The sequence below is a fragment of the Panthera pardus genome, unplaced genomic scaffold, assembly GCF_024362965.1.
Source record: "Panthera pardus isolate Hobbes unplaced genomic scaffold, ASM2436296v1 HiC_scaffold_16, whole genome shotgun sequence".
Classification (NCBI taxonomy): domain Eukaryota; kingdom Metazoa; phylum Chordata; class Mammalia; order Carnivora; family Felidae; genus Panthera; species Panthera pardus.
Window position 1 is genome coordinate 69,305,859 of NW_026526721.1, and position 25,201 is coordinate 69,331,059.

The following is a 25,201-nucleotide window of genomic DNA, read 5'->3' on the forward strand; positions in this document are numbered from 1 at the left end:
TTAAGCATCTAATCTCTTCACTTGCCTTTTCTTATTTAATCTGCCAACCCTATGAAGCAGGTGATAGTTTGGCTCCCATCTTCCTGGTAAGGAAATTGAGCCTTAGAAAGGTTTAATAAATCTGCCTGAGGTGACACAGTAGGAGAATAAGGATTCAAATCCAAGTCTGTCTGACATCAGGTCTTGCTCTTAGCGTCTCTGCTATGCCACAGGCACTATGCTACCTGACGGGAATGCAGAGAGATCCAGCCTCTCCCCTTGAGATGTTTGTAAATTATTGCTGGAATGCCATTGCTCAAAGGGCCCTGGTGGACAACTTGGTCCCGAAGGATGGGACTTGCCCAAGGTCATGTAGCCTGATAGCTGAGATTCATCCTCAAACCCCCTGTCCATAAGTCTCACACAAACAAGTCATACTCATACCCAAACACTCTTCCCCATCTACTGTGTCATTATAAAATTGCCTTCTACAGTCATTTATCTCTGATACAAATTTCCCTAGAACAGACACTACCCATTCTCATGTTTTTCACACTCGTGTTCTCAGCATTGCTGATGCTCTTCTTTGTGACATGTATCTTGAATAATATCCGTTTGCCCGTGCGAGTACTTAGCAGTATTAAAGTTTCCAATTAAGTTATTTGATGGTCATAATCCAATCACTGAAATACATTCAAGAAGATGATAGGTGACTCTTTGGGGAGGGTGAACACCCCAAAAGAAACCAGGGTTGAGGCTCAGCTGCAGTGGGAAGATAGGGAGGGAATCGAGGGAGGGTTCTTCTCATTAGGTTTGCCTTCTGATTGGAGAGAAGATAGGGAAACATCCTAAACTTTAACCTCTCTGGTGTCCTTGATCTTAGAGGGAGCATTCTAACCCTCTGTCCATCCAGCCTTCTCCAAGTGTTCCCTACCTAGAATTGGCAAGGTTGGGGAGTGAGCTCTAGAGGCTTGCCTCAGACATGCTCAGACCCTCCTGCCTGGGAATTGCTTGGATTTCTAGTACCCCTCACACTCTATACTCTAATCCTCCAATCCCTCCCCACCCCACCCGGGACCCCTTCCTCTTGGCCCTACTTTCTGTCTTCCTCTCTCCCCTTCCCTGTCATGGTCTCTCTCTTGGTGCTTACTTTGATTTTCTGTATGTAAACTCTTCTCTGATTGAAGAGTAGTCATTCCATGGTGAGCACTTTCTAAGGAAGGACCTAGGTGCCTCCAACTGGCAGGGCCAGGAGGCTGGTGGCACCTGGGAGATGGTGAGAGAAGTCCCTTCCTGGGAGTTACTGAGCCTCAGGGCTTCCTTGATGCATGGAAATTTTAAGTTCATTTAATGTCCTTAATTCCTTTTTATTATTATGTTAATTATTGAGAAGCCGGTTATCTTCCAGGGTCCTGTTTTTCTGATAACCCCTATTCTCACCGTGTCCTTGACCCAACAAGCTATTTCTGAAACCTTGAATACAAGGCTAAAGAATAAAAAGACTAGCACTTTATAACCAGTGGAGAGCTATTCAGAGATTTGAGCAGAGGAAACATGCTGTCGGAGTGAGTCTGAGGTGACTTGGTGCCAGTGGAAAGCTGAGTTGGAGTGCGAGGCTTCTGGGAGCCACAATCATCATGTGGCCATAAAGCATGAACTAGGGAATGGGGCAAGGGTAGATTTGAGAGCACCTGTGAAAAGATCACTAAGACCTTTTGTTAATGGAAAACAAGCAAGATGTCAAGTGCAAATGCGGAACTATATTTTCAGAGTGTGGTCCTTAGACTCCTGGCATTAAAATCATCTGCTCAGAGTGGAGAACTTGTTACAAACACAGATTATCTAGCCCTGTTCTGTATTTTTTGATTCAGAATCTGTGGATAATGTGGGGTCTGTTGTCAGTGAGCAAGAATGTCCTGTCCCATTCTTGGGGACCAAGGATTCCTATCCCTTCAAAGGTCCTTCTAGCTGGGCTAAGAATCAAATTGATATGAGAAAGATTAATAGAGTTTGATTAAATAAAATTTAATAGGTATATGTATGGGGAATCCACATAAACATGAAAATTCCAAAGACAGGCAAAATGAGGTATATACGTCATTCTGAACTAAGGAGAATGGGGTGGGGGTCCGACATTGCAGAGGAAAGGAATGCGTGTCACAGGGCATTAAGAAGAGCAGAGATGTTTGGTAATTAGATGTTTACCCTATGGGTCACTCAGATAAAATTTGTCTCTGCTAATAACCCTTATTCTAAGCCCAATTTAGATTCTTCTGTGTAGTTAAGGGAGACCACAGGGTCTCAAGTGCCTTCAGCTCAAAATAATCCACATGCCAAAGTGGCACATTTTGGGGGGTGGGGGGGGAGCTGCCCTGGACACCCTGCCCTAAGTTTTAAAATGAACACCAGGTGGTTCTTAAGTATTCTGAAGTTTGAGAACCTCTGACTTAAGACATCCAGGCCTTAGTGGTGAGAAGTACAGGCATCAAGGCACCAGGGTGAAGAGATTCAGGGAGATGCCGAGGACAAAGACAAGTTCCTGTCACCCCAGCCTTGGCCTCATTGAGAAGGGACAGGTGTGGGCTGGCTGGGAGTAGAGGGCTGCAGGGTGGAAGCAGCTGAAACTCTAGGGCTTCATATCTGTTGACCAGCTTCTGCCCAGCATTGGTCTGTCAGGCCAAAGGACCACATTTCTCAGGGGAAAAAGAGTAGACACCTGCTAATGAGTTTCTGCTGAGATTTCTCAGAAAAATGATAGCTTCTCCTGCCATACCAAGACAGTTATTTTTATTTATTTACTTTTTAAATATTTGTTTATTTATTTATTTTAATTTTAATTTTTTAAAATTTACATCCAAATTAACATATAGTGCAACAATGATTTCAGGAGTAGATTCCTTAGTGCCCTTACCCATTTAGCCCATCCCCCCCAACCCCTCCAGTAACCCTCTGTTTGTTCTCCATATTTATGAGTCTCTTCTGTTTTGCCCCCCTCCCTGTTTTTATATTGTTTTTGTTTCCCTTCCTTTATGTTCATCTGTATTGTCTCTTAAAGTCCTCATATGAGTGAAGTCATATGATTTTTGTCTTTCTCTGACTGATTAATTTCACTTATCATAATACCCTTCAGTTCCATCCACGTAGTTGCAAATGGCAAGATTTCATTCTTTTTGATTGCTGAGTAATACTCCATTGTATATATATACCACATCTTCTTTATCCATTCATCCATCGATGGACATTTGGGCTCTTTCCATACTTTGGCTATTGTTGATAGAGCTGCTATAAACATTAGATGCATGTGTCCCTTCGAAACAGCATACCTGTATCCTTTGGATAAATACCTACTAGTGCAATTGCTGGGTCATACGGTAGTTCTATTTTTAATTTTTTGAGGAACCTCCATACTGTTTTCCAGAGTGGCTGCACCAGCTTGCATTGCCACCAACAATACAAAAAAGATCCTCTTTCTCCACATCCTCACCAACATCTGTTGTTGCCTGAGTTGTTAATGTTAGCCATTCTGACAGGTATAAGGTGGTATCTCATTGTAGTTTTGATTTGTATTTCCCTGATGATGTTGAGCATTTTTTCATGTGTCGGTTGGCCATCTGAATGTCTTCTTTGGAGAAGTGCCAAGACATTTATTTTGATCATACTTGTTCCAAAGAAGGGACAGAAAATGACTTGCTGCTAAGTGGGCATTTCAATAGCGCCTACTGCTCTCCGGGCTCAGGTGATGGGAACTGAGTGGTACTGGCACTGTGTGAGCCACTCCTCTTCAGGACTCACATTCACTGTGCTCTGCCAGGAGAAAGAAATAATGACATGATAGACCGCCCTGGGTGCTCTTATACATCGTGTGTACTGGAACCTTTAACAGAACAAAATGTGTTGTAGACAGCTGATTTGTGTGTTTGCTCTTTTTTACTGGCCTCAGAATATGGTTTTCTGAAGAGTAGGAGCCTAGGGCCTGGGGAGGGGGGGAAGGGGTAGTTGCTGAGAGGGAGGAGTTCTTCAGTTTACTTAAAACAAGAAAAACTTCCTGCTTATTTTACTGTGAATCAGATTATGACGCAGGCTTAATAACCTGTGTCGAATAAGATGATTGATCAGGGGGAGCCAGATGAGGAAATCAGAGAGCTGGAATTCTGATTCCTCATGTGTTTGTAAGTTGTCTCCATTTCCTTTAATCATACAGAAAGGAAGTTCTCAAATCAGATGGGATGAGTTCATTCAGTCATTTATTTAGCAAATGCTCTCTGAGAACCCAGCCGCGAACTAACAAAGCCCCTGCTCACATGGAGCATACATTCAGGACAAAGAGAGAAAATACCACCACTAACAAATGGATATGTAATATTTCGTATAGTGATAGTCAGCGATGTATGGAGAGAAAGCTGAATGAATAAGCCATGGGGATGTGTTTAAGAAGAGGTTCCAGGCATGTGGAATGGGATCTAAGAAGTCCTTGATACCAGAATGAGCTGGGTGCATTCCCGAAGATGGGAGAATGGCCAGGGTGGCTGTTGAATAGACAGCAGGACAAAAGGGTGAGAAGTTTGAGAAAATGGTCCAAGTCAAATTAGACTTATAAGCTAGAAAGACCATTTGGATTTTCTAAGTATGGTCAGAAACAATTGTAGAGTCTTTAGTAAAGGGAATGTCGTGAATTGATTTATGTTTAAAGAAATAGGTCCAGCTCCTGAGTGGTTGTGGGTGTCATGAGTAAAAAGAGGAAGACTAGGGGAACATGGATGGCTCAGTCAGTTAGGCAGCCAACTTTGGCTCAGGTCATGGTCTTGCGGTTCATGAGTTTGAGCCCCGTGTCAGGCTCTGTGCTGACAGCTCAGAGCCTGAAGCCTGCTTCAGATTCTGTGTCTCCCTCTCTTCCTGCCCCTCCCCTGTTCGTGCTCTGTTTCTGTCTCTCAAAAAATGAATAAATGTTAAAAGAAATATTGAAAAAAAAAAGGAGGAAGACCACTTAGAGGGCTGGGGGGTGAGGGAGGAATGCTGGTGGCTTGGATTGGTAGTGGTTGTGTAAGAAACTGTGTATAAGAAAGGGTTAATAAGAAAGAATCTCAGGCTTGCAGCTAAGCAGTGGGCAGATTCTGGTATCTTTTGTTGAAGTGGAGAACACCAGGAAAGGAGGCCAGAAGAGAATCAAGAGCTCTGTTTTAGATACGTTAAGTCTGTGGTGCCCATTATATGCCAAATTGGAGATGGAAAGGAGGCCATTGGGTATGAGTCAATCTCAGGAGAGAAATTCAGGTTGGAGCTGTGACTATGGAAATGACTAGCTTATCAATGATACTTAAAGCCATGGAACTGGGTGAGATAATGCAGGGAGTAAGAGAAGAGAGGGAAGAGGTCCAGAACCCGAACCTTCGGGTATTCCAAAATTTAGAGTCTGGGAAGACTAAGACAGTTCAGAAAAGAAGACCACAGTGAAGGTAAGTGAGTCAAGAGCAATTCCTATTGAGGACAGTGTCCAAGGAGCTAATACAGAAATGTTTCTGAAAGAGGGCAGGTTCTTCCTCTTAAGTGGGCCTGAGCAAGGTGGGCATCTCCACAGGGTGAGAGGGCTGCAGTGGCCCAGGAAGGTCAGAGCCCAAGTGGGCTGAGAATATCTTTATGTGGGAAGGCAGCTCAGCACCAGAAGTCCCCAAGGAAGTGTGGTCCAGAGAAAAGTGAAGAGAGAGTCCCTCTACAGGGGCATCCTGGTGCAGGGTGTTAGAGCACCTGTAAGAGAGGGTGGCCTGGGGTAGGTGCAGACTGAGCAGGGTAAGGAGACCATCCACAAGGGACGGGCCCTATGGTGTGCAGTGTCACGGCCCGGGCTGAGTGAGGAGGGCATCCATGCAGAGAGGGCAACCCCACTTAGAGAATCTGAGTCCAAACAGGGTGAAGAGGTGTCCATACAGGGAGGTAACCAGGGGAAATTTATTAGGAAGTGGTCTTGGAACCCCTGAGGAGGGAATCCTGACTCCACTATTTGAGAGGTGCACAAGCTCAGCCAAGTTAATTAACCTCTCTGAGACTTATTTGCTTCATCCAAACATGGGGATAATAACTCTCACTTCCCAGTGCTGTGGTGAGATAGCACAGATGAGGTGATGAGCCACATCCCCTGGCCTAGTGCTTGACAAAGAGTGAACCCTCCACAGACAATAGTCCCTTCTTCTGAGGAGGGGAGTTGCTGTACCCTCCGTGTAATAAAAGACCTCCATATAAATAAAGAAATATTTGAGTTGGAAGAAGACTTAGGGAGATGGTCTGATCCAGCGTTTCCATTTGAGGCAGTGAGGTCCAGAGATGAGAAGGTGAACACCCAGCTGGATCACAGCTGGTTAGGAGCAGAGCTGGGACCAGAATCTAGGTTCGTCTTAATCCCAAGGATGGTGTCTACAAATCATGCTGACCATGGTGGTGCCACATTTTAATGATGCTTTAGGAACCTAAAATACTTTTATATGTAAGTAGAGCTGAGATACAAACTTAAAATTTCTAAGGTGGATATCTCTGGTTTGCCTCTAAAACTAAGATTCCTGGGGCACCTGGGTGGCTCAGTCGGTTAAGCGGCCGACTTCAGCTCAGGTCATGATCTCACGGTCCGTGAGTTCGAGCCCCGCGTCGGGCTCTGTGCTGACAGCTCAGAGCCTGGAGCCAGCTTCAGATTCTGTGTCTCCCTCTCTCTGACCCTCCCCCATTCATGCTCTGTCTCTCTCTGTCTCAAAAATAAATAAAAACGTTAAAAAAAAATTTTAAAAAATAAATAAATAAAACTAAGATTCCATCACATTAGAAGAATTCAAAAAATCAGTCCCATAACAGCAAGCAGCTAGGCCCTTGATTTTCTCCCATTAATTCATTTGCATTCATGGCCACCATTTAGAAAAATATCAATAGTTCTCTTCAAAATGACTTCTTTTCTTTCCCTTAGCAGCTAGAAAGGCCTGTCTCCTGCCCTGAAAAGCGCCCTGCCTTTTGTGTGCTCATTGGAATAAACACAATTAGATGAGGAAGAAAGGGGGCAATTAGGGAATTATGTGTAATGGCTGTTAGATTGGCTCCAGTATCCGGTTCAGGATGTGAGTATCTCTCTTGGAAAAGACTGTTCTGGGAAAGGACTAATTTCTGGTTGAACAGTTGGGGCACAAGAAAGAAAGAAGAGCTTTACAAGTTGTTTTTAAGACAGCCTGCCTGCTGGAGTGGCCAGGAGTCCTGGGTGTTTGTTCCCAAAGAAAGGGCACAGATCAGGCCTCCAGAATAAGACGGCACAGCCTCTCTCAAGATGGTAGGGCAGGAGGCTCAGCCAGACTGCCCTTGACAGTAGGGCGGGAGGCTCAGCCAGTCTGCCCTTGACAGCTCCCAGATATAAATGTTCTCCAGTATCTCCCGCATGTGCAGGGCCGGCAGGGATGCTGGGGGTAGGGGGAGGTGGTGGAAGGGTAGGCTACAGTGGTGAAAATCCCATACTCCTCAGGAATTAACCACCTGTCAGGTGGGGCAGTGGGGAGGGTGGAGGCACACCAGGAGAGAAGTCTGGGTGCAGACTGAGAGAGGGTCTATGACAGAGTGAGGGAGGGGAGCATGGAGCTGACACATTCACCCCAAAGTCTTGTGCTGGGGATGAGTGTGAGCCGAGTGCAGTTCAACACGTCCTGAGCAAACCAGGCTGTTCTGTGTCTCACAAGGATGTCGGAGTCTAGTGGGAGAGACAGGCCTGGCGTCAGTAATTGTGGTTTGAAAAGAATCAGGGAAGAGTGGCATCCCACCCCCCCAGCCCGGGCGGTTTATTGAAGAGAAGTCTTTATAATAGTCTTTCCAGAACTAGTAATTCTGAGATGGTGCTTCAAGGTTGAGTAGGAAGGAAGCTGGGAAGTGGATGTAGGGAGAAAAAAGGGACATGGACATTTCAAGTAAAGTTAAAAATAGTAAAACTCAGGAGGCAAGAAGCAGGTTTTGGGGCATTTAGGGGTGAGGCAGGGACTCACTGGAGGTGGGGTTGAGAGGGGGTGGGGTGACCACAGAGGACTTTGCATGTCAGGTTAAGAAGCCCCTCAAAGACTATGTTCTAGTGAAATGTCCACTCAAGAATGCACAGGTTAATTCCATTTAAGCCTAAATTTGTGTTTTTCAAATGGATTGGTGTCCCTATTTTTTTTATTATTAGCATCCAACTATATTAACAATTTATAACTTATTTTTAAACCTGAGTGTATAAAAATTGCTCCTTTGAAACTAAGGGCACATCTTGCCAGAATCAGATTGACAACTATCACTGGGTACTGCTTCCCACTCAAGTTCACAGGCATAACTGTCATTTATCAAAACCAGAGCATATGAAAATGGAAAGAAAACAAAAATCTGTTATCTCTGTGCCATCCCTCGTAACTCGTTTGCTTCTACACCAGTGACCGGACCTTTCTTCCATGCTGTATTCCAAGCCATGCCCCAGGGGGTCAGCCTCCACCTGCCTCTCCATTGCCCCCATACCCAACCACCAAATCCTGGCCATTCTCTCTCCCAAATATTACTCAGACTTGTGTCTCTACGGACACCGCCATCGGACTTGCCTGAGCCACCAGCACCTCTTGTCAGGATTTCTACAATAACGTCCTGTTTTCTCACCTCTACTCTTGTTTTCCTTGGAATCTCCACCAAGCAGTCAGAGCAATAGCTTTTAAATGCAGGTCTTTCTCCTCCTTGTAGCCCTTTGGTGGGTCTTAGGATGAACCTTGGAATCTGGGCACACTGGGGCTCGGCAGGTCTGGTTCCTGCCTTCTCCCAGCTCATTTCCTGCTTACCCCTATTCAAGCTGTGCTGATGGTTTTCATTCCTTGCTTGGTTAAGTCCTACTCTCTCTCAGGTCTCAGCTAAACCTCACTTCTTCAAAGAGGCCTTCCCTGACTGTTGGCACTTTTCACCATTGCAATAAGTGACCAATTGTGTGATCTCATGCCTGGTGCCTGTTCCCCACACAGACTGAGCTCCCAGAGTCAGGGTGGTGCCTGCCTTGTTTCATACTGCACTCTGGGCTATTCTAGTGCCTGGCACTGGGGCACAGTAAGACTAGTAAGTATCTGTTTGAATATGTGATATTCACATCCCACATGTGCTTCTTTGATCCCCGAAGAACCTGAACACAAAAACTAAAAAATAAAACCATCTTAGGGTATATGTGCCCCTTTGAATCAGCATTTTTGTATCTTTTGGATAAATACTGAGTAGTACAGTTGCCACCAACAATAGCCAAATTATGGAAAGAGCCCAAATGTCTATCACCTGGTGAATGGATAAAGAAGATGTGGTATGTATATATATGTTTATATATACACACACAAAATGGAATAGTACTTGGCAATCAAAAAGAATGAAATCTTGCCATTTGCAACAATGTAGATGGAACTAGAGTGTATTATGCTAAGTGAAATAAGTCCTCAGAGAAAGACAAATATCATATAATTTCACTCATATGTGGAATTTAAGAAACACAACAGTTGAACATAGGGGAAGAGAAGGAAAAATAAGATAAAAATAGAGAAGGAGGCAAATCATAAGAGACTTAAATACAGAGAACTGAGTATTGCTGGAAGGGAGGTAGATGGGGGGATGGTCTAAATGGGTGATGGGCATTAAGGAGGGCACTTGTTGGGAACAGTGGGTGTTATATGTAAGTGATGAATCACTGGGTTCTACTCCTGAAACCAATACTACACTGTATGTTAACTAACTCGAAAGAAAGAAAGAAAGAAAGAAAGAAAGAAAGAAAGAAAGAAAGAAAGCAAGCCACCTATGTTGGAAACACTTGAATACCAATTCAAAGCCATTAATAGGTATTAACTATCAACCTGTACTATCTTGACTGAAATTCGTCAATGATTATTTTAAGTAAAATTCTGTAAGATGAGAATTAAACAGGGATAGCTAATAAGGGGTACCTTGATGGGTATACACACTTTGGTAGGGGTTCAGGGATTTGGCTAGAAATGCAATTTATTCTTTAGCCAGTGATGCTCAGAGTCTGGGACTCACCAGAAACTGAGGGATATCCAGACTTCCAATGCTGCACGTTCATTCACAGAGTGTAATGTAATTGTCAGGCACTGCTGGTGTCTGCTCAGAAAGCACATTTCGGTGCTGTGCAGTCTAGTGGGAAGCTGGGTGGTACTCTCAGGATTGTGGGACATGGGATCAGGGTCAAGAGAGCATGTGGTCTAAATGCATGTCAGGCAACGCTGGCTCTAAATGAACTGTCTGAAACGAAATAGTCAGAAATCAGCGTTTTAAACAGTACTTCCTATAGTGATTATATTTCTCTATTCCCAGGTACTTTTGCAGTCTCTAGGTATTACTAGAGGAATTTTGTCCATATCCTAAATCATTTGCTTTTTTATTTGTTAAACTGATTTCCATGCAGTCCCTGCATCTTTGCTGAGATCACACGTGTTTCCCCAGCTTCAGTCCCAATGGCAGAAGTTAGGCTAAATGGAGACAATATAACAACACAGAGCGATCAAAATTATGTTTGAACTGATAAAAGCCTATCAGATATGAAATAAATACATTTTTAAGAGGTTAAGGTAGAGCTAATTAAGTAACCTTAGTGTCGTTAACTGATAATGAACTGACATTTTAAAGAAAGCAAAAGAACTTAAATAGGACACAAATTGCTCTTTAAAAAACAGTTTATAAGTTGTGAAATCACCCATAGGGAGTATAAAAGCTAACCATTTGTGAACCAGTGGGTGAAAAGCTTTCCTGTTAAACCAATTTGTTTTAGCATAATAAACCCTATTAAAGCAAGAGAGAAAAAACAAAATGAAACAAAATAAATTCACTGAAACATCGCCAGACAAGCAGGTCATACTTAACTGCTCAAAACTAAATAAAAAAATAATAATTGTAATCTGAAAATCTGTCATAAATTCCAAAGCCTTTGTGAAAAACCAAAAGACAGCTCTTTTGTATATAAAAATTATCAAAATTATCCATGAATTTCAATTCATTCTCAAAAAGGGATTAATGCAAGTTTAAATATGCATAAAAATAAAACCGCACTGTCTGTGGTACACAATATATGGCAAACTTTGTGGGCCATGCAGGCTGATGCCCATCATCCTCGTTACAACAGAGAATTGTGGGATCAGATTGTGTCAAGTCAAGTAAAAATGCACTCTCCTGATTTTCTGTGTGTTGAAATTTCACCATACATAATTCTGGAGAGACGTGGGCTCTTCTTTCCTCTAAGAAAGGAACCTTTCGAGTTCCTTTCAGTGCTTCCTTTCAGTGTTTGCAAAAGGTAAAAATCCAGTTCACTTATGACTGCAGTTTATTTTCGCAGACATGCTTCTGGAATATGAAAAGCATATATTGCCAGAATTTGTTATATAAGGTATTTAAGTCTCTACACCCAAAGTTTATATAGTCATTTCCTAAAAAGCCTTTCTTTTCTCCTTTTTAATGGACATTCCAGTTTTGTTAAGTGAATGTTTGTCAAACCTCATTTTTATATTCATACATACATTTCTCTGACCTAATACCAATCCTATTGTGGGCTTTATGATAGTGTCGATGGAGACTTTGAAGGCTTCTATACTTTGCACAATTGCAAGTATAATTTATCTCAAATGTTAAAGGAAGTGAAGCCAAAGGCAAGGTTCTGTGGAGCCAGAACTCCCATGCCTGTAGTCCATGGAATGATCTGGTCTGTCTGCTTGCCACTGGGCAATCTGTAGAAGAAACAAAGGAAGGGACTAAAGCATCCTTTTAAACAGGCTCGGTTCATCTAAATCATTTTCCAGAAAGTCATTCTAGAACCTAGGAAGGCTAGTACATCGTTAATCAAATGTTCAGGTCAAGTCCAGAGTAACAGGAATGGAGTGGGCTTAGTTGTCTTGGCAGGGTCTCTAACAGGTGTGTCTGTGCACTCTAACTGATTTAATTGCAGCCACCTGCTTCACTGAGCATTAGCTCTTCAGAGATGAACTGAAGCACCAGGAGATGAACTGCTTCCCTCTCCCTGAGAGGCACACAGTTTTGTTAGGCCATCAATGTGAAAGCAAAACAGGTGTGAAAGGCTTTAGGCCCTGCCCCGCCCCCCCCACCCCCCTGTACATTTCAAGGCTCCTGCTAAAGGGTTTCTACTCCTCCTGTCCAGTGTTCCCCAGGACAACATATTTTCTCACCTTCTCAGCATCCCCTCCCTTGTCCCTCTACTTCTCCAGCTTCTCTCAATACCAAGGAAAATGTCCTGAGGCCAAATCACTAGATCTTGAGCCTAGAAATACACGGGGTCTCCACCGCTTCCTGGCAGAGAATCATAGATACTACAGGCCTTAGGATGCAAAGACCTTAAATTATCTTTTTGTTAACTGTTAGTTGGTCAGTGCTGGTTGGAAGACAGGCTGGAAAGAAGCCTGAAAGGATGGTTTTCCTAGTGATCACTATCTGGAGCAGCCAGGTGGGGTCTAACCAGTACAGACTTTACTCTCAAGATTAGAAAGGGAGTCCCAGAAGCCCGAGGAGGCAGGGTTCCCATGACTAGTTGCCTCTGCTGTGAGTATTGTTACCGTTCAGTAGGGGAGGAATAAGCCATGAGGGCCAGGGAACTGCCCTGACCTGATGCTGCCTAATTTCCTGCCAGCATCCCTGAATTTATGTGGTTGGAGTAAAGGTAATAAGAGGTTTAAACTGTGCCCGATAGTCTGTGTAGCTTATTTAAAATAACGGACTAATTAAACCTGGGAAAACAGAAAGAGTAATGAGGGAATATTCTGGACACGAAAGATGAGTTGAATTTAGTGAAGGGTGGGACTGTTACATTGCCAATGACAGCAATGAAACCCCTGGATGGACAGTGGATTGAACATTTCCAGCTGGACTGCTGCTTTCCGATTGGGATGGGAACTGTAGGACTCTTGTGGTAGCACATGTAGTCTCAGGTTTTTCCTTCTGTCTTCCTTCTCTGACCAGGTGTTGGATTGGATTGAAAACCATGGTGAGGCCTTTCTCAGCAAACACACCGGGGTTGGGAAGTCCCTGCATCGAGCCCGGGCCCTGCAGAAGAGGCATGATGACTTTGAAGAGGTGGCTCAGGTGAGATGCTGTTTGGTCGTGTGTGTGTGTAGCTGGGTAAGGGAGACCAGGGCTATGGCTTTGGTATTTGGTGGGGCATGTCGGGGTGATAGCCCAATGGCTTCTGGGCTGCCTTCCTGCCTGATGCAAGGAGACCCTTGTCTGTTTTTGGATCACTAGGTGAGTGATAAATAGACCCTTAGTTTATGATGTTCAAAGCAAATTTCCTGCCAGCATGATATGTAAATGCCTTGTCACAAGGTGGTAATGGTGGAAGGAACTGACATTAGAAACAGCAACAGCCCAGAACTACTGGGCTGTAGGCAAGTGGAAGCTGGTTATCCCTGTAGGCAAGTGGGAGCTGAAAATCAGCATTAGCTCTGCTTGCAAAGCTGTGCGTCTTCCAGGACCTGGAGGAAGAGATGGTACCTGTTCACCACATCATGTGGTCACAAGGCTGAATGTGCCCAGAGAACATGGTGTAATATTCAGTCTTTTAGCTGAGTTGCACATGTAATCCCAAAAGGGCATTTTTATCTAATTACACAAAGATGCTGTGAGAGGTCTTGACCATTTGAGTTCATGATAGTTATACAGGAGGGTTTTTTGTTCTGAGCCTCCAGCCCCCAAATTTTATCCTAACTCTCTTATATTCCTCTTTTGGGGAATCTCCGATGGATTCTGAACATCTTCATCTTCAAGATGAAATACTACCTTGTCCACTTATATTGTCAAGTGTGATCAGTTGCAGTGGAAACTAAGACTGAGAACTAAAGCAGGGAAGGGGCATCTGACGAGAATCCGTATGGGGCAGAAGGGAGGATGACAAAGCTAGGGTTTGCCACATGACAGCTTTAACCAGGACTGGCTCTGATCCCACCATCCGGACAGTCCTCAGTGTGGGTGTCACACTGGGCATTGTGCAGAGTGCTACCGCTCACCCAAGGAGGCCACCAGCCCCAGACAGATGTGAGCTGTGGCTGGGGAAGTTGAGACCCTGCCAAGAACTGAAAGAATCTTCTAAAGGACAGGAAAATGGTGGGAGCGCACCACATCTCTGGGGAAGTGGCAAGTATGTGCTGGAAAGTGAGAGGCCTGGCAGGTGCCAGAAAGACTGAGTCACTAGTGACCTCGAGCCAGAAATACAGATGGGTTAGAGCCGACCTATCCAATAAAGAAAGCCTCAGATAGCATCTTTGTGCACAGTTGGTGGGAATGTAAAGTGGTGTAGTCTCTGTATGGCAATTCCTCAAAAAATTAAGCATAAAGTCACCATATGATTCACTAATCCTACTTCTACATTTATACTCAAAAGAATTAAGAGCAGGGATATGAAAAGATTCTTGTACACCAGTGTTCATAGCAGCATCATGTACAATAGCCAAAAGATAGAAGCAACCCAAGTATCCAGATGAAAGGATAAACAAAATGTGGTCCATACACAATGGAATATTATTCAGCCTTAAAAAGGAAAGAAATTGATACATGCTACAACATGAATGGCTCTTGAAGACATTATGCTAGGTGAAGTAAGTCAGTCACAAAGGACCAATACTGTATGAGCCCACTTATATGAATTACCTGGAGTAGACACATTCACAGAGAAAGTAGAATGTTGGTTGCCAGGGCTAGAGCAGGGTAGGGAGGAATGGAGAGTTATTATTTAATGAGTATCAAGTTTCAGTTTTACAAGATAAAGAGTTCTGGAGGTGGATGGTGGTTGTACAGCAATGTGAATCTATTTAATGCCACTGAACTTAAAAACTTTATGTTATATTTATTTTGCCACCACTACAAAAGCAAAAAACTAAGCTTCGTCCATACAAGGACCTTCTGCAGAATGGGCTGGATTATGCCAATGTAGTATAGACACAAGCCAAATATTCCTCTGGATATAGCACAGTCCCAAAACATCTGAGTAGCCAGGCATCCTGGGTGCCTCTGTTGTCTGTTAGCGGGCAAAGGATGGGAGAGGGCCACATGGTCTCCCTATATGCTGAGTGGGGAGTGTGGTTGGTATCTGAGACAAACTATTGGAATAGAGCCATCCTATTGTTGTGTGGTGTTCCTGCCTTTCGTCTGTCCTTTGGCTCAGCCCTTCCTCACTTAGAAAGGATATCCCCAGAGCCACCCACAGCCCTGGCCCAGCCATCCCCCACCCCTTGCCCTCTTTCTGCTGCAGCCTCAAAGGCAATGCCAGCCTTGGTTATAGGCCCTTGAGGGAACTGTTGTTTTTGTGCATTGTTACAACTGGCTGCCACTGAAACTCTAACATTTCTACCAATTGCTCCCCTAGCTTCTCGCTGATACCTGATAATAAGCCTTTCACAAGGACAGTGCCTTTCAATTACTAGTAGAGACGTACTCACTTAAATTCATACTAAAGAAAGAATGGACACGTTTTTGAGAGCTTACACTTCCATTGTATGTTTTAGCTCTCACCAATCCTGAATGATGTATAGGATTAGCCTTGTTTTATAGAAGACAACACTAAAGCTCAGAAAACTCAGTGTCCCCAAGTCATCTGGCTTGTCAGTGGCTCTGCTAGCATTTAAAATGTCTGACTACAGAGTCATGTTTTCACCCTAACTCACTGCTGTCCTTCCTTATTGAAGTATAGGAACTGAGGGCAAAAATCATTTCCAAGTGCCAGTTTGCTCATGAAAAGTACAGGACAAACAGCAAGAGTAGGGGGAGTGGGAAGGAGATGCTGCAGTGGTCATTCCATTTGATGTAGTACATTACAGCTTTTCCTAGGCTCTGCCAATCCACTTCTCCCTGTCCTTGTTTTCAGATAAGACTGTGTCTTTCTTAGGAGAGAGAGTTATATCTCTTTTTTTAAAAGGTCTATTTATTTTGAGAGAGAGAGAGAGGGAGAACCAGAGAGAGAGAAGGATAGAGAGAATCCCAAGCAGGTTCCATGCTGTCAGTGCAGAGCCGCACATGGGCTCCATCCCATGAACCATGATATCATGACCTGACCCAATACCAAGAGTCAGACAGTTAACCAACTAATGTGGTTAACCAGCTAACCAACTCATGTGTCCTGAGTTATACCTTCTAAAAGGCTCATGCTTTTAGAAATGTTTCCTCTGGAAAGGGGACAGATGTAGACAACAAAGAGAATGTGTAAGCAAGGGGCCATGAGGTTGCCTTACTGCCCTGTAAATAGGTCTCTAGAGATGCATCTCATAGCCTTGTAATAAATCCTATTTTGTTTTCTCATCCCTACTCTGAGGAAAGGAGTGGGCAGTGGAACTGCCTAGTATCCTGGAATTGGTAGTCCACATAGGAAAACCAACTTGACCATGGCAAAGGCAGATGGACTGTCAGGAGCCTCAGACCTGCTTTGTTCTGTGCAACATGATCATCACACACAAGTTCTGAGAAAGGGGGTGATCCAGACAGGAAAGGGAGTGTTCTCTCTCTCTCTCTCTCTCCCTCTCTCTCTCTCTCTCTTGCTTCTATTCTCAATCAAGTGAGGGCCATTGGGAGGGGAGGAGTGGATTTAACCAGAAATTGGACAATTCTTGAGTCAGAGATCAAGCCAAAGCATGGAAATTCTTGTTGCTTGTTTTTTGGATTGCTGATTATGAGATTTAGTCAGGAAGGGCATCACAAATAGTGTGGTGTAGGAGGCTGGGTGGGGGGGTCGTTTTTCACCAGTGCTATTTTAAATTTTGTATTTTTATGATTCTTTGACTAAGGCTGACTTGAAACAAAATTTCAAGCACCGATTCTCTAAAAATTAAAGAATTAATTAAAAAATTATCTTGAATCAAAGCAGAAAGAGAGCTGTTGCATCTGTTACAGCTCCTGGGAATCTGCCCTTCTACAGTGAAGAGCAAGCACGCAAGTGGAGAAAATGGTTACCCACAGGGAAAGGTCGAAGGGCAGTGTAAAGTCCTGGAACAAATATGTTTCTATTCTGTAGATAGTGTAAAGACATTTAAGGCAATAATAAATATAAATTATAGCTGTGAAAAATTAATGTAGCAAACTATTACCTGTCAGTAGCATTTAACTTAAATTTTGTGTTTATTAGAGCTTGAACGAGTTTTAAACAAATTCTTTAACTTTATTTGAAGGAAATGAGTGAAGTAGTTATGGTCCTCAGTTCATCCTGCAGATGGCACTCTTTGAATAGTCTACATAGAAGCTGAGCTGAATGAGGAAAGGAGCCACAGTCCTGACTACCTGGCCGGGGAGGCTCCTGACAGGCAGGTGGTGAGAGTCTGGGGCCAAGGATGTACCAGGGATCTGTCTCTATAGATCTTTCTAGTCCAAGATACTGAGATTTTCCATGCCCAAATAGAAGACCTGGGCACTAGCGGGAAACCCTCTGGTCCTGGTATGTACTTGACTCAAGTTGCTGATAAACTCATCACATGAAGAATAAATCAGTCCATAGAGTAAATCAGATTTCAAAAGACACTTATTATATTTATATATATATAAATAAATAAACTACTGTGGCACAGTAGTCATTATCAGAAGTCTAAAACAAGCATAGGGGCACCTGGGTGACTCAGTCATTTAAAAGTCCAACTTTGCCTCAGGTCATGATTTTGTGGTCTGTGGCCCACATTGGGCTCTGTGCTGACAGCTCAGAGCCTGGAGCCTGCTTCAGATTCAGTATTGCTGTCTCTTTCTGCCCTTTCCCCACTCATGCTCTGTCTCTCTCTTTCTCTCTCAAAAATAAATAAACATTAAATAACAGAAAAAAAAATAAAAATAAACAAGCATAGGATGGAGTTTCTGCCAATCACAGCATAACTGTCAGGGGGTAGATGTATCCATATCTTTCCAGGAGGTTGTATGGGGTTTGGTACTGTTATTTTGTCCTGAGATATTTGCTATCACTCAGTAGGAAAGTACTCAAGTGCCTGTGGTTTAGATAGCAGCTGTGCCTGCTCTGTGAGTGGTCTGCTTTATGACCTCATTATCTGAAATGCCAGACTTTCTGTAAGCTAGCTTAGTAAAAAAATTAGCAATCATTTACATTCAAATATATATTATCCAAAATCTCAAAGCACCAAATCACATTTAAGCAGCTAACCATATTAAATAGTATTAGTGTAACATTTTTGAAAGAACAGACCATTTAAAGAAAGATTTAAAGGAATATAAAAACATAGGCACAATTAAGTACTTCATTCAATAATCTCTGGTTAGTTGTTTATCTGACTCTTGCTTTATTCTCACATTTGAATAGAAAACACTTTAAAAAATTCATTCTGGGGGCACCTGGGTGGCTCAGTCCGTTGAGTGTCTGACTTTGGCTCAGGTTGTGAACTCGTGGCTCATGAGTTCAAGTCCCGCATTGGGCTCTGTGTGGCACAGAGCCTAGAGCCTGCTTCAGATTCTGTGTCTCCCTCTTTCTCTGCCCTCGCCTGCTCATGCTCTGTCTCTTTCCCTCTTGAAAATGAAATAAAAATTTTTAAAAATTAAAAAAAAAATCATTCTGAATCTTGGGGTCAAAATAGGCAAAAATGGAAAGAAAACATTTTAATAGCCCTATCAGTGACCTTACCCATAAAAGATATTCAAAGTAAACAGCTAACCTACTGGAGCTCTAAGGGCAAGTAGAATAGGCAATTCATAGAGATAGAAAGCCCATGCCCTCAGAGTCAGTGGTACTTATCAGTTCCCAAGCCTAATCAAGTCTGTGTTGGTCACCATGATAAATGAAAGAGATATAATAGTTCCTGTCTTGAAGGACTCATGATCCAAAGAAAAACATGCAGGAAACATATCCTTTATTTTTAATTTTTAATTTTAAGTAGGCTCCACACCCATCGTGGGGCTCAAATTCACGACCCTGAGCTGTAGAGTCGCATGCTCTACCAACTGAGCCAGCCAGGTGCCCCAATCGGCAGGAAACATATTCTAACTCTCTAAGAAGTCCCATAGTCTGAGAGGAGGCATAATCTTTATTCTTCTAGGGTTTTAAAGAAGCATTTCTAGTGAAACCATTAGTTTGTTTGGTGATCCAGTAAATAGTCCTGCCTAGGAGATGGTGTAGTGATCTTTGGAGTACATTCCATCTTTCTTTTCATCCCTGAGATGGTGACCAATTATAGCAACTGCAAATACAAGCAGGAAGAGAAGGTGGCAAAACTTCAATAGATGCTTTTTCACACTCTAGCTTCTTAGATAAGATAAAAGTTTCTTTGGTAGAATAAAAAAATAGTGAGGAAGAAAGCCAAGAAAATGCAGAGAAATTAATGTCATGAAGTGGGCAAGTGGAAGAATGTGAAAAAGCAGACAAATGAAATACAGTCTCCCCCTTTGGGTCGTGCATGACATTTGTCCCACTTGAGTATATTCAGGACATTCCCTCCATGAAGCACCAGGGAAAAGTAGCATGAGCTGATGGGAGGGCTCTCATGACCGCTCTCAGGAAGAAGAAAGATATGTTATATTGTGGGTAACTCCCAACCATTGGTTTTTGAAGGTCACTTTATGTGGAAATTGAGAGGGGGTAGGAGGCAATATCTAAGGTAGTATAGCGAGCCTGCCAGGAACCTCTTATCAAGACCATGAATTGTCCCCCACTTCTGCTGCTTCCTGTATGGAACAAATGGCACATTCAGAAGAAAGTGAGACTGCATTCCCCATGACTTGAAGTTCTGGGTAGCAAACTGAAAGACTCAAAAGTGCAGGTGGTGTTTTTATCTTTTGTTCCATGAAGGAAGTGACTATAGAAAAGAAGGGAGGCATTGAAAAACAAATGGCTGCCTACGTAGATGGTATTTTAAAAAGTGTTCTGGAATATATCCTACACAGCCAGGATGATGGACTTCTGGCAAGAGGTGAGTGCATCTTATAAAGATTGGGAAAGATTGGGGCACCTGGGTGGCTAGGTCGGTTAAGCGTCTGACTTCGGCTCAGGTCATGATCTCACTGTGAGTTCGAGCCCCACGTCCGGCTCTGTACTGACTGCTCAGAGCCTGGAGCCTGTTTCAGATTCTGTGTCTCCCTCTCTCTCTGCCCCTCCCCCGCTCATGCTCTGTCTCTCTCTGTCTCAAAAATAAATAAACATTAAAAAAAAAAATTAAAAAAAAAAAAAAGATTGGGAAAGATTGGGCAGAAAGCTTTGTTGATATATCTATAAAGAATTAAGTGAACTTTGCAGTGGAAGGAGAAAATTATCCCAGTAAAGCCCAAACCAGATATGTGGGGCACCACAGAGGTGACAGAGAAGCATCTTGTGAAGGAAATGCCCTTAGGTCACCTTAGTAGGAAAATACAATACAAATATTTTGCCTGCAAAATGTATATACATATATCAAGAAAAGTCATATGTAACAAACAGTATACTTAAATTTTAATACAAGAATATAAATTATCAAACATTGCCGAGACTTTAGGGTATTTTAACTCATGGTTGCTTTTTTATGATCTGTCCAAAATCAGATGGTGACAGAAGAAGAATTTTTTTTTTTTTTTTTAAAGACTCATTCTAGGGGCGCCTGGGTGGCGCAGTCGGTTGAGCGTCCGACTTCAGCCAGGTCACCATCTCGCGGTCCGTGAGTTCGAGCCCCGCGTCAGGCTCTGGGCTGATGGCTCGGAGCCTGGAGCCTGTTTCCGATTCTGTGTCTCCCTCTCTCTCTGCCCCTCCCCCGTTCATGCTCTGTCTCTCTCTGTCCCAAAAATAAATAAAAAACGTTGAAAAAAAATTAAAAAAAAAAAAAAGACTCATTCTAATTCTCATGAAGGTATATGAGAAAGAATCACATCTATATGAAATCTACAAACCTGAGGGTAGTAAACAATATGGAGAAGTAGTAGACATATGAGAAGGGGTGGGCGGGAATCCCTGACTGCTGCTAGAGAGGACCATGGTCTGCTCCATCGTATGGGGGATATGGAAATGCGGGTCTGATATGATTTCAATTCTGGTTCAAGGAAAACTATGGTAGTGAGGAGAGCCCTCAAATTTCCTGGCATCTGCCATAAATTTTGAGAGATCTATACGTTGTTGAGAGTGGAGGATTCTACCTGGGAGAGAGTGGATCATTGTAGAAAAGCTCAAAGGAGTGTAGGTTGTATCTAGTCTCAAGAACTTTGACCTTTAGATGAAAGGGTCTAGACTTTGCTCTTAGAACAGAGAGAAATATTAATGTCTTTTGAGTAATGATATAAATTAAAATATAGTTGACTTTTGAACAATTCAGTAGGTTAGACACCAGCACCTGCATAGTCAAAAATCTGCACATAACTTTTTTACTCCCCCCAAACTTAACTGCTAATAGCCTGTTGTTGAAAGGAAGCTTTACAGTTAATTAATACATATTTTTCTGTTTTGTGTATTACATGCTGTACTCTTACAATAAAGTAAGCTGAGGAAAAGAAAATGTTAATAAAACCATAAAGAAAAGAAAATACATTTGCAGTACTGTACTGTATTTATTTAAACATGTAAATGGACCCACACAGTTTAAGTTCATGTTAATCAATGGCTAACTGTATAATCTCTAAACCAGAGAAATACAGATTTCTCTATCCACTGGTTATTTAAATCATATGTATTATTGTGCCTAATTTGAGAAAATATATATTCAAAAGGATATTGAAAAACCATACTGCGATTGTCAGAAGATTGCTAGGATAGTGAACTTGAAGTAACTGTATATATTCAGTCTTGAGTAAATAATGTTTTATGGAAGGCAGGGGGTTTGAAGTCTTCCTGTTAGAAGACATAAGGGTGGAAGGGATAGTGAAGCCAATTTTAGCTTAATTCAGGTATAACTTCTAACCCATGGTTGCTTTTTTATGAGCTGTCCAAAATCAGAATGATGCTGTGTGCTTCATATCACTGGAGGTTTTCCAGGAGAGGTGACCCTTTATTCCCTTAGGATATAAACATCCTCAAGTCCTTCCTACCTTAAAAACAACAACAAAAGAATAAAAAGAAACTTAGACTTTGAGAGAAGAGTCTATATTTGCCATCTCTACTTCCTCACCTCCTAGATGCCCTTTGACCCCTGCCATTGGACTTCTGTTTCCTCTGGGCAACTGAGGTTAATTTTACCAAAGTCTTCCTTTTTTGTTGCTAAATCTAAAGGACACTTTTCAAATATTAATTGGTCTTCATGAAGCATTTGACCATGTTGACCACCTCCTCCTTTTTAAATTCTCTTCTCCCATCTTTTCCATGACATCATGCTCTCTTGGTTTCCTTATGTCATTCTGGTTGGTCCTTCTTAGACTCTTCTTCCTTTCCCCCAGGATTTCCTCAGACTGGCTCTTCTCACTGTACACTCCATGCATGATTTTATACTCTTTCCTAGCCTCAGCTGTCACCCCTAGTCTGATGGCTCCAAATCCTTGTCTTGTCTCTGACCTCACCCTTGAACAACCTATTCATAAACTCATTGACTCTCTGGACACCTCCACTTTGATTTCTCAGATGGTTCTCAAACCCACTGTATCCCAAATTTATTTTATCATCTCCTGTCCCTTCTAGGTACGCTCTTGCTTCTGTGTTCCCCATACCAGTAAAGGGTACCAACTGCTCAGTTTCTCAAGCCAAAAACTTGGGAGTCATTCTTGACTCCTCCTTTGCTCTCACTCTCATGAGTCTGTTGCAAGGTCCTACTGAGGCCACTACCTCTTTATGTGTCCCTTCCCTTTCATCTCCATTGCCACTGCCTGAGATCAGAATCTCATTATCTCTTGCTTGGTTTATCGCATTATCCTCCTTTCCCTGACTCCAGTCGTTGTCGCCTTAAATCCTTTCCCTCACTGCCACAAGAGTGGTTTTCCTAAAATGCACATCTCATCATGCTACTCCATCAGTTATGGAACTCATAGATGGCTTCCCGTTAGGATAAAGTTCAAACTATCAGTATCATAAACCTTTTATGATCTGGCTACTGCCTCTCTGGCTTTATCTTTTACCCTTCATGGGCTCCCTCTACCCCACCCTATACTTCTGCTGTCCTGTTATGAACCTGAATATGCCATGCTCCCAAGTTTCAGTGCTATTTGCCCTTTCATCACTCCCATTTATTTAAGTCGGACGTCCCCTGATAAACTTCTATTCATCTTTAAACACTCATCTCAAGTATCATCTCTTCTAGGAAGAGGTGGCCTCCATTGTTTGTGTTGAATGCCCCTTTGCTAGGATCCACTTATTCTGGTCACATCCCTGTCATGGTAGTTATCACACAGTGTCATAATGAATTTTATGCCAGCCTCATTCCTCAGCTGGACTGTGACCTTCCTTAGAAAAGGAATTTTGTCTCATTAGTCTTTTTATCTCAGTGCCCATCACAGTGGGCCTAACATGCAATTGGCACTTGAAAGAGTAAATGAATGGTACAGAGAGGATTACTTTGTAGGGTGGATATCAAGTCAGGATGTCCCTGAGATCCCTTCCAATTATAAGAATGACAAATGGAAGAGAAGTGGATTAGATGAACATTCATAAGAAGATAAACCCAAGACCCATACAGCCTGGGGCCTGAGAGCCACCCTGTTAGAATTACTGAGACTGTTCCGAGCTAGGATCAACCTGGACAGCCCTAGCCCAGGATCTGACACTTGGGAAGTAGCATTTTTTGAGTCAAATTTTGAGTGAGTTTTTTAGACTCTAATGTGTTTTTATTAATTGAAAAAAAAAAACTAAAAAATTATTTCATATGAACCAATCTTGACAAGAGGATATGATAATCCTTACTATGTGTATTTCCCCAGCCCCACTAAGTTTCCATGATTTTTCCAGCTGGGATAGCTACCATCACACCATACTTTTAACCCTCTTCCTCTGCTAGTTTATATGTAGTGAAGTTCTTTTCCTCTTGCAAAAATTCTCCTTTTTGAGAGATGAATGATATTGGCCTTTTTCAGAAGGATTTTAAAGGCAACAAAAAGTAAATTAGACAAAAGAAGTATACTGACTACTGATTTTGTGTTCAGTATATTAATTTTAAGTCCAAAACAAGTCATCTAGTCATACTTATTTTCATTCAGTGTATCATGTTCATTGATAGACATTTTTTGCTGCTTCCTGTTGAAGAGACCCTAATACCAACAACAGTCATGACAGTAGCATAACACTTACTGAGTCCTCTCTGTGTGCTGGACATTGTTCTAATTATTTTTTCTTATAATCCTCATAACTTCAGTGAGTTAGGTATTTCTTTTTCAATATTTTTTATTCAAGTATAATTCACATACAGTCTTATTTTAGTTTTAGGTGTACAATGTAATAATTCAGCAATTCTGTACATTTTTCAGTGCTCATAAATATAAGTTTCTATTAGTCTCCTTTATCTATTCCACCCATCTCCCCACCCACCTCCCTTCCAGCAACCATCAGTTTAGTCTCTGTATTTAAGAGTCCATTTTTTTGTTTCTCTCTTTTTTTTTACTTTTTTTCATTTATTTTGATTCTTAAATTCCACATATGAGTAGAATCATATGGTATTTGTTCCAGACTGACTTCTCTCATTTAGCATTATACCTTCTAGTTTCATCTATGTTGTTGTAAATGGCAAGATTTCATTCTTTTTTAGGGCCAAGTAATATTCCATTATATATTAATATTATATATTAAAATTCCAATAAGAGTCTTTAAAATATATTTTAATATATATTAATATTCCATATAATAATATGCGTTTGGGTTACTTCCGTATCTTGGCTAGTGTAAATAATGCTGCAATAAATATAGGGTGCGTATATCTTTTTGAATTAGTGTTTCTATTTTATTTGGATAAATACCCAGTAGTGGAATTACTGGATCATGTGGTAATTCTACTTTTCATTTTTTGAGGATCCTCCACACTATTTTTCATAGTGGATACACCAGTCTGCATTCCCACCAACAGTGCACGAGAGTTCTTTTTTTTCCACATCCTTGCCAATACTTCTTGTTTCTTATGTTTTTTATTTTAGCCATTCTGACAGGTATAAAGTGGTTTTTGTGGTCCTTGTGGTTTCAATTTGTATTTCCCTGATGATTAGTGATGTTGAGCATCTTTTCATGTATCTGTTGGCCATTTGTATGTTTTCTTTGGAAAAATATCTATTCAGGTCCTCTGCTCATTTTTTAACTGGATTATTTGGGGGTTTTTTTGGGGGGGTGTTGAGTTGTATAACTTTTTATATATTTTGCATATTAATTCCTCAT

The 25,201-nt window shown here is 42.0% G+C and overlaps 1 protein-coding gene across 7 annotated transcripts in view; it reads left to right on the top strand.

Moving 5' to 3' along the window:
* The window catches only part of KALRN (kalirin RhoGEF kinase), a 669,312-nt gene that overhangs the window by 294,509 nt on the left and 349,602 nt on the right, over positions 1–25,201 (top strand). For all 7 annotated transcript variants that reach the window (XM_053903452.1, XM_053903454.1, XM_053903456.1 and 4 more), the window contains exon 10: positions 12,958–13,080. In XM_053903452.1, the coding sequence (XP_053759427.1) occupies positions 12,958–13,080 (123 nt within the window). The remainder of the gene's footprint in view (positions 1–12,957; positions 13,081–25,201) is intronic.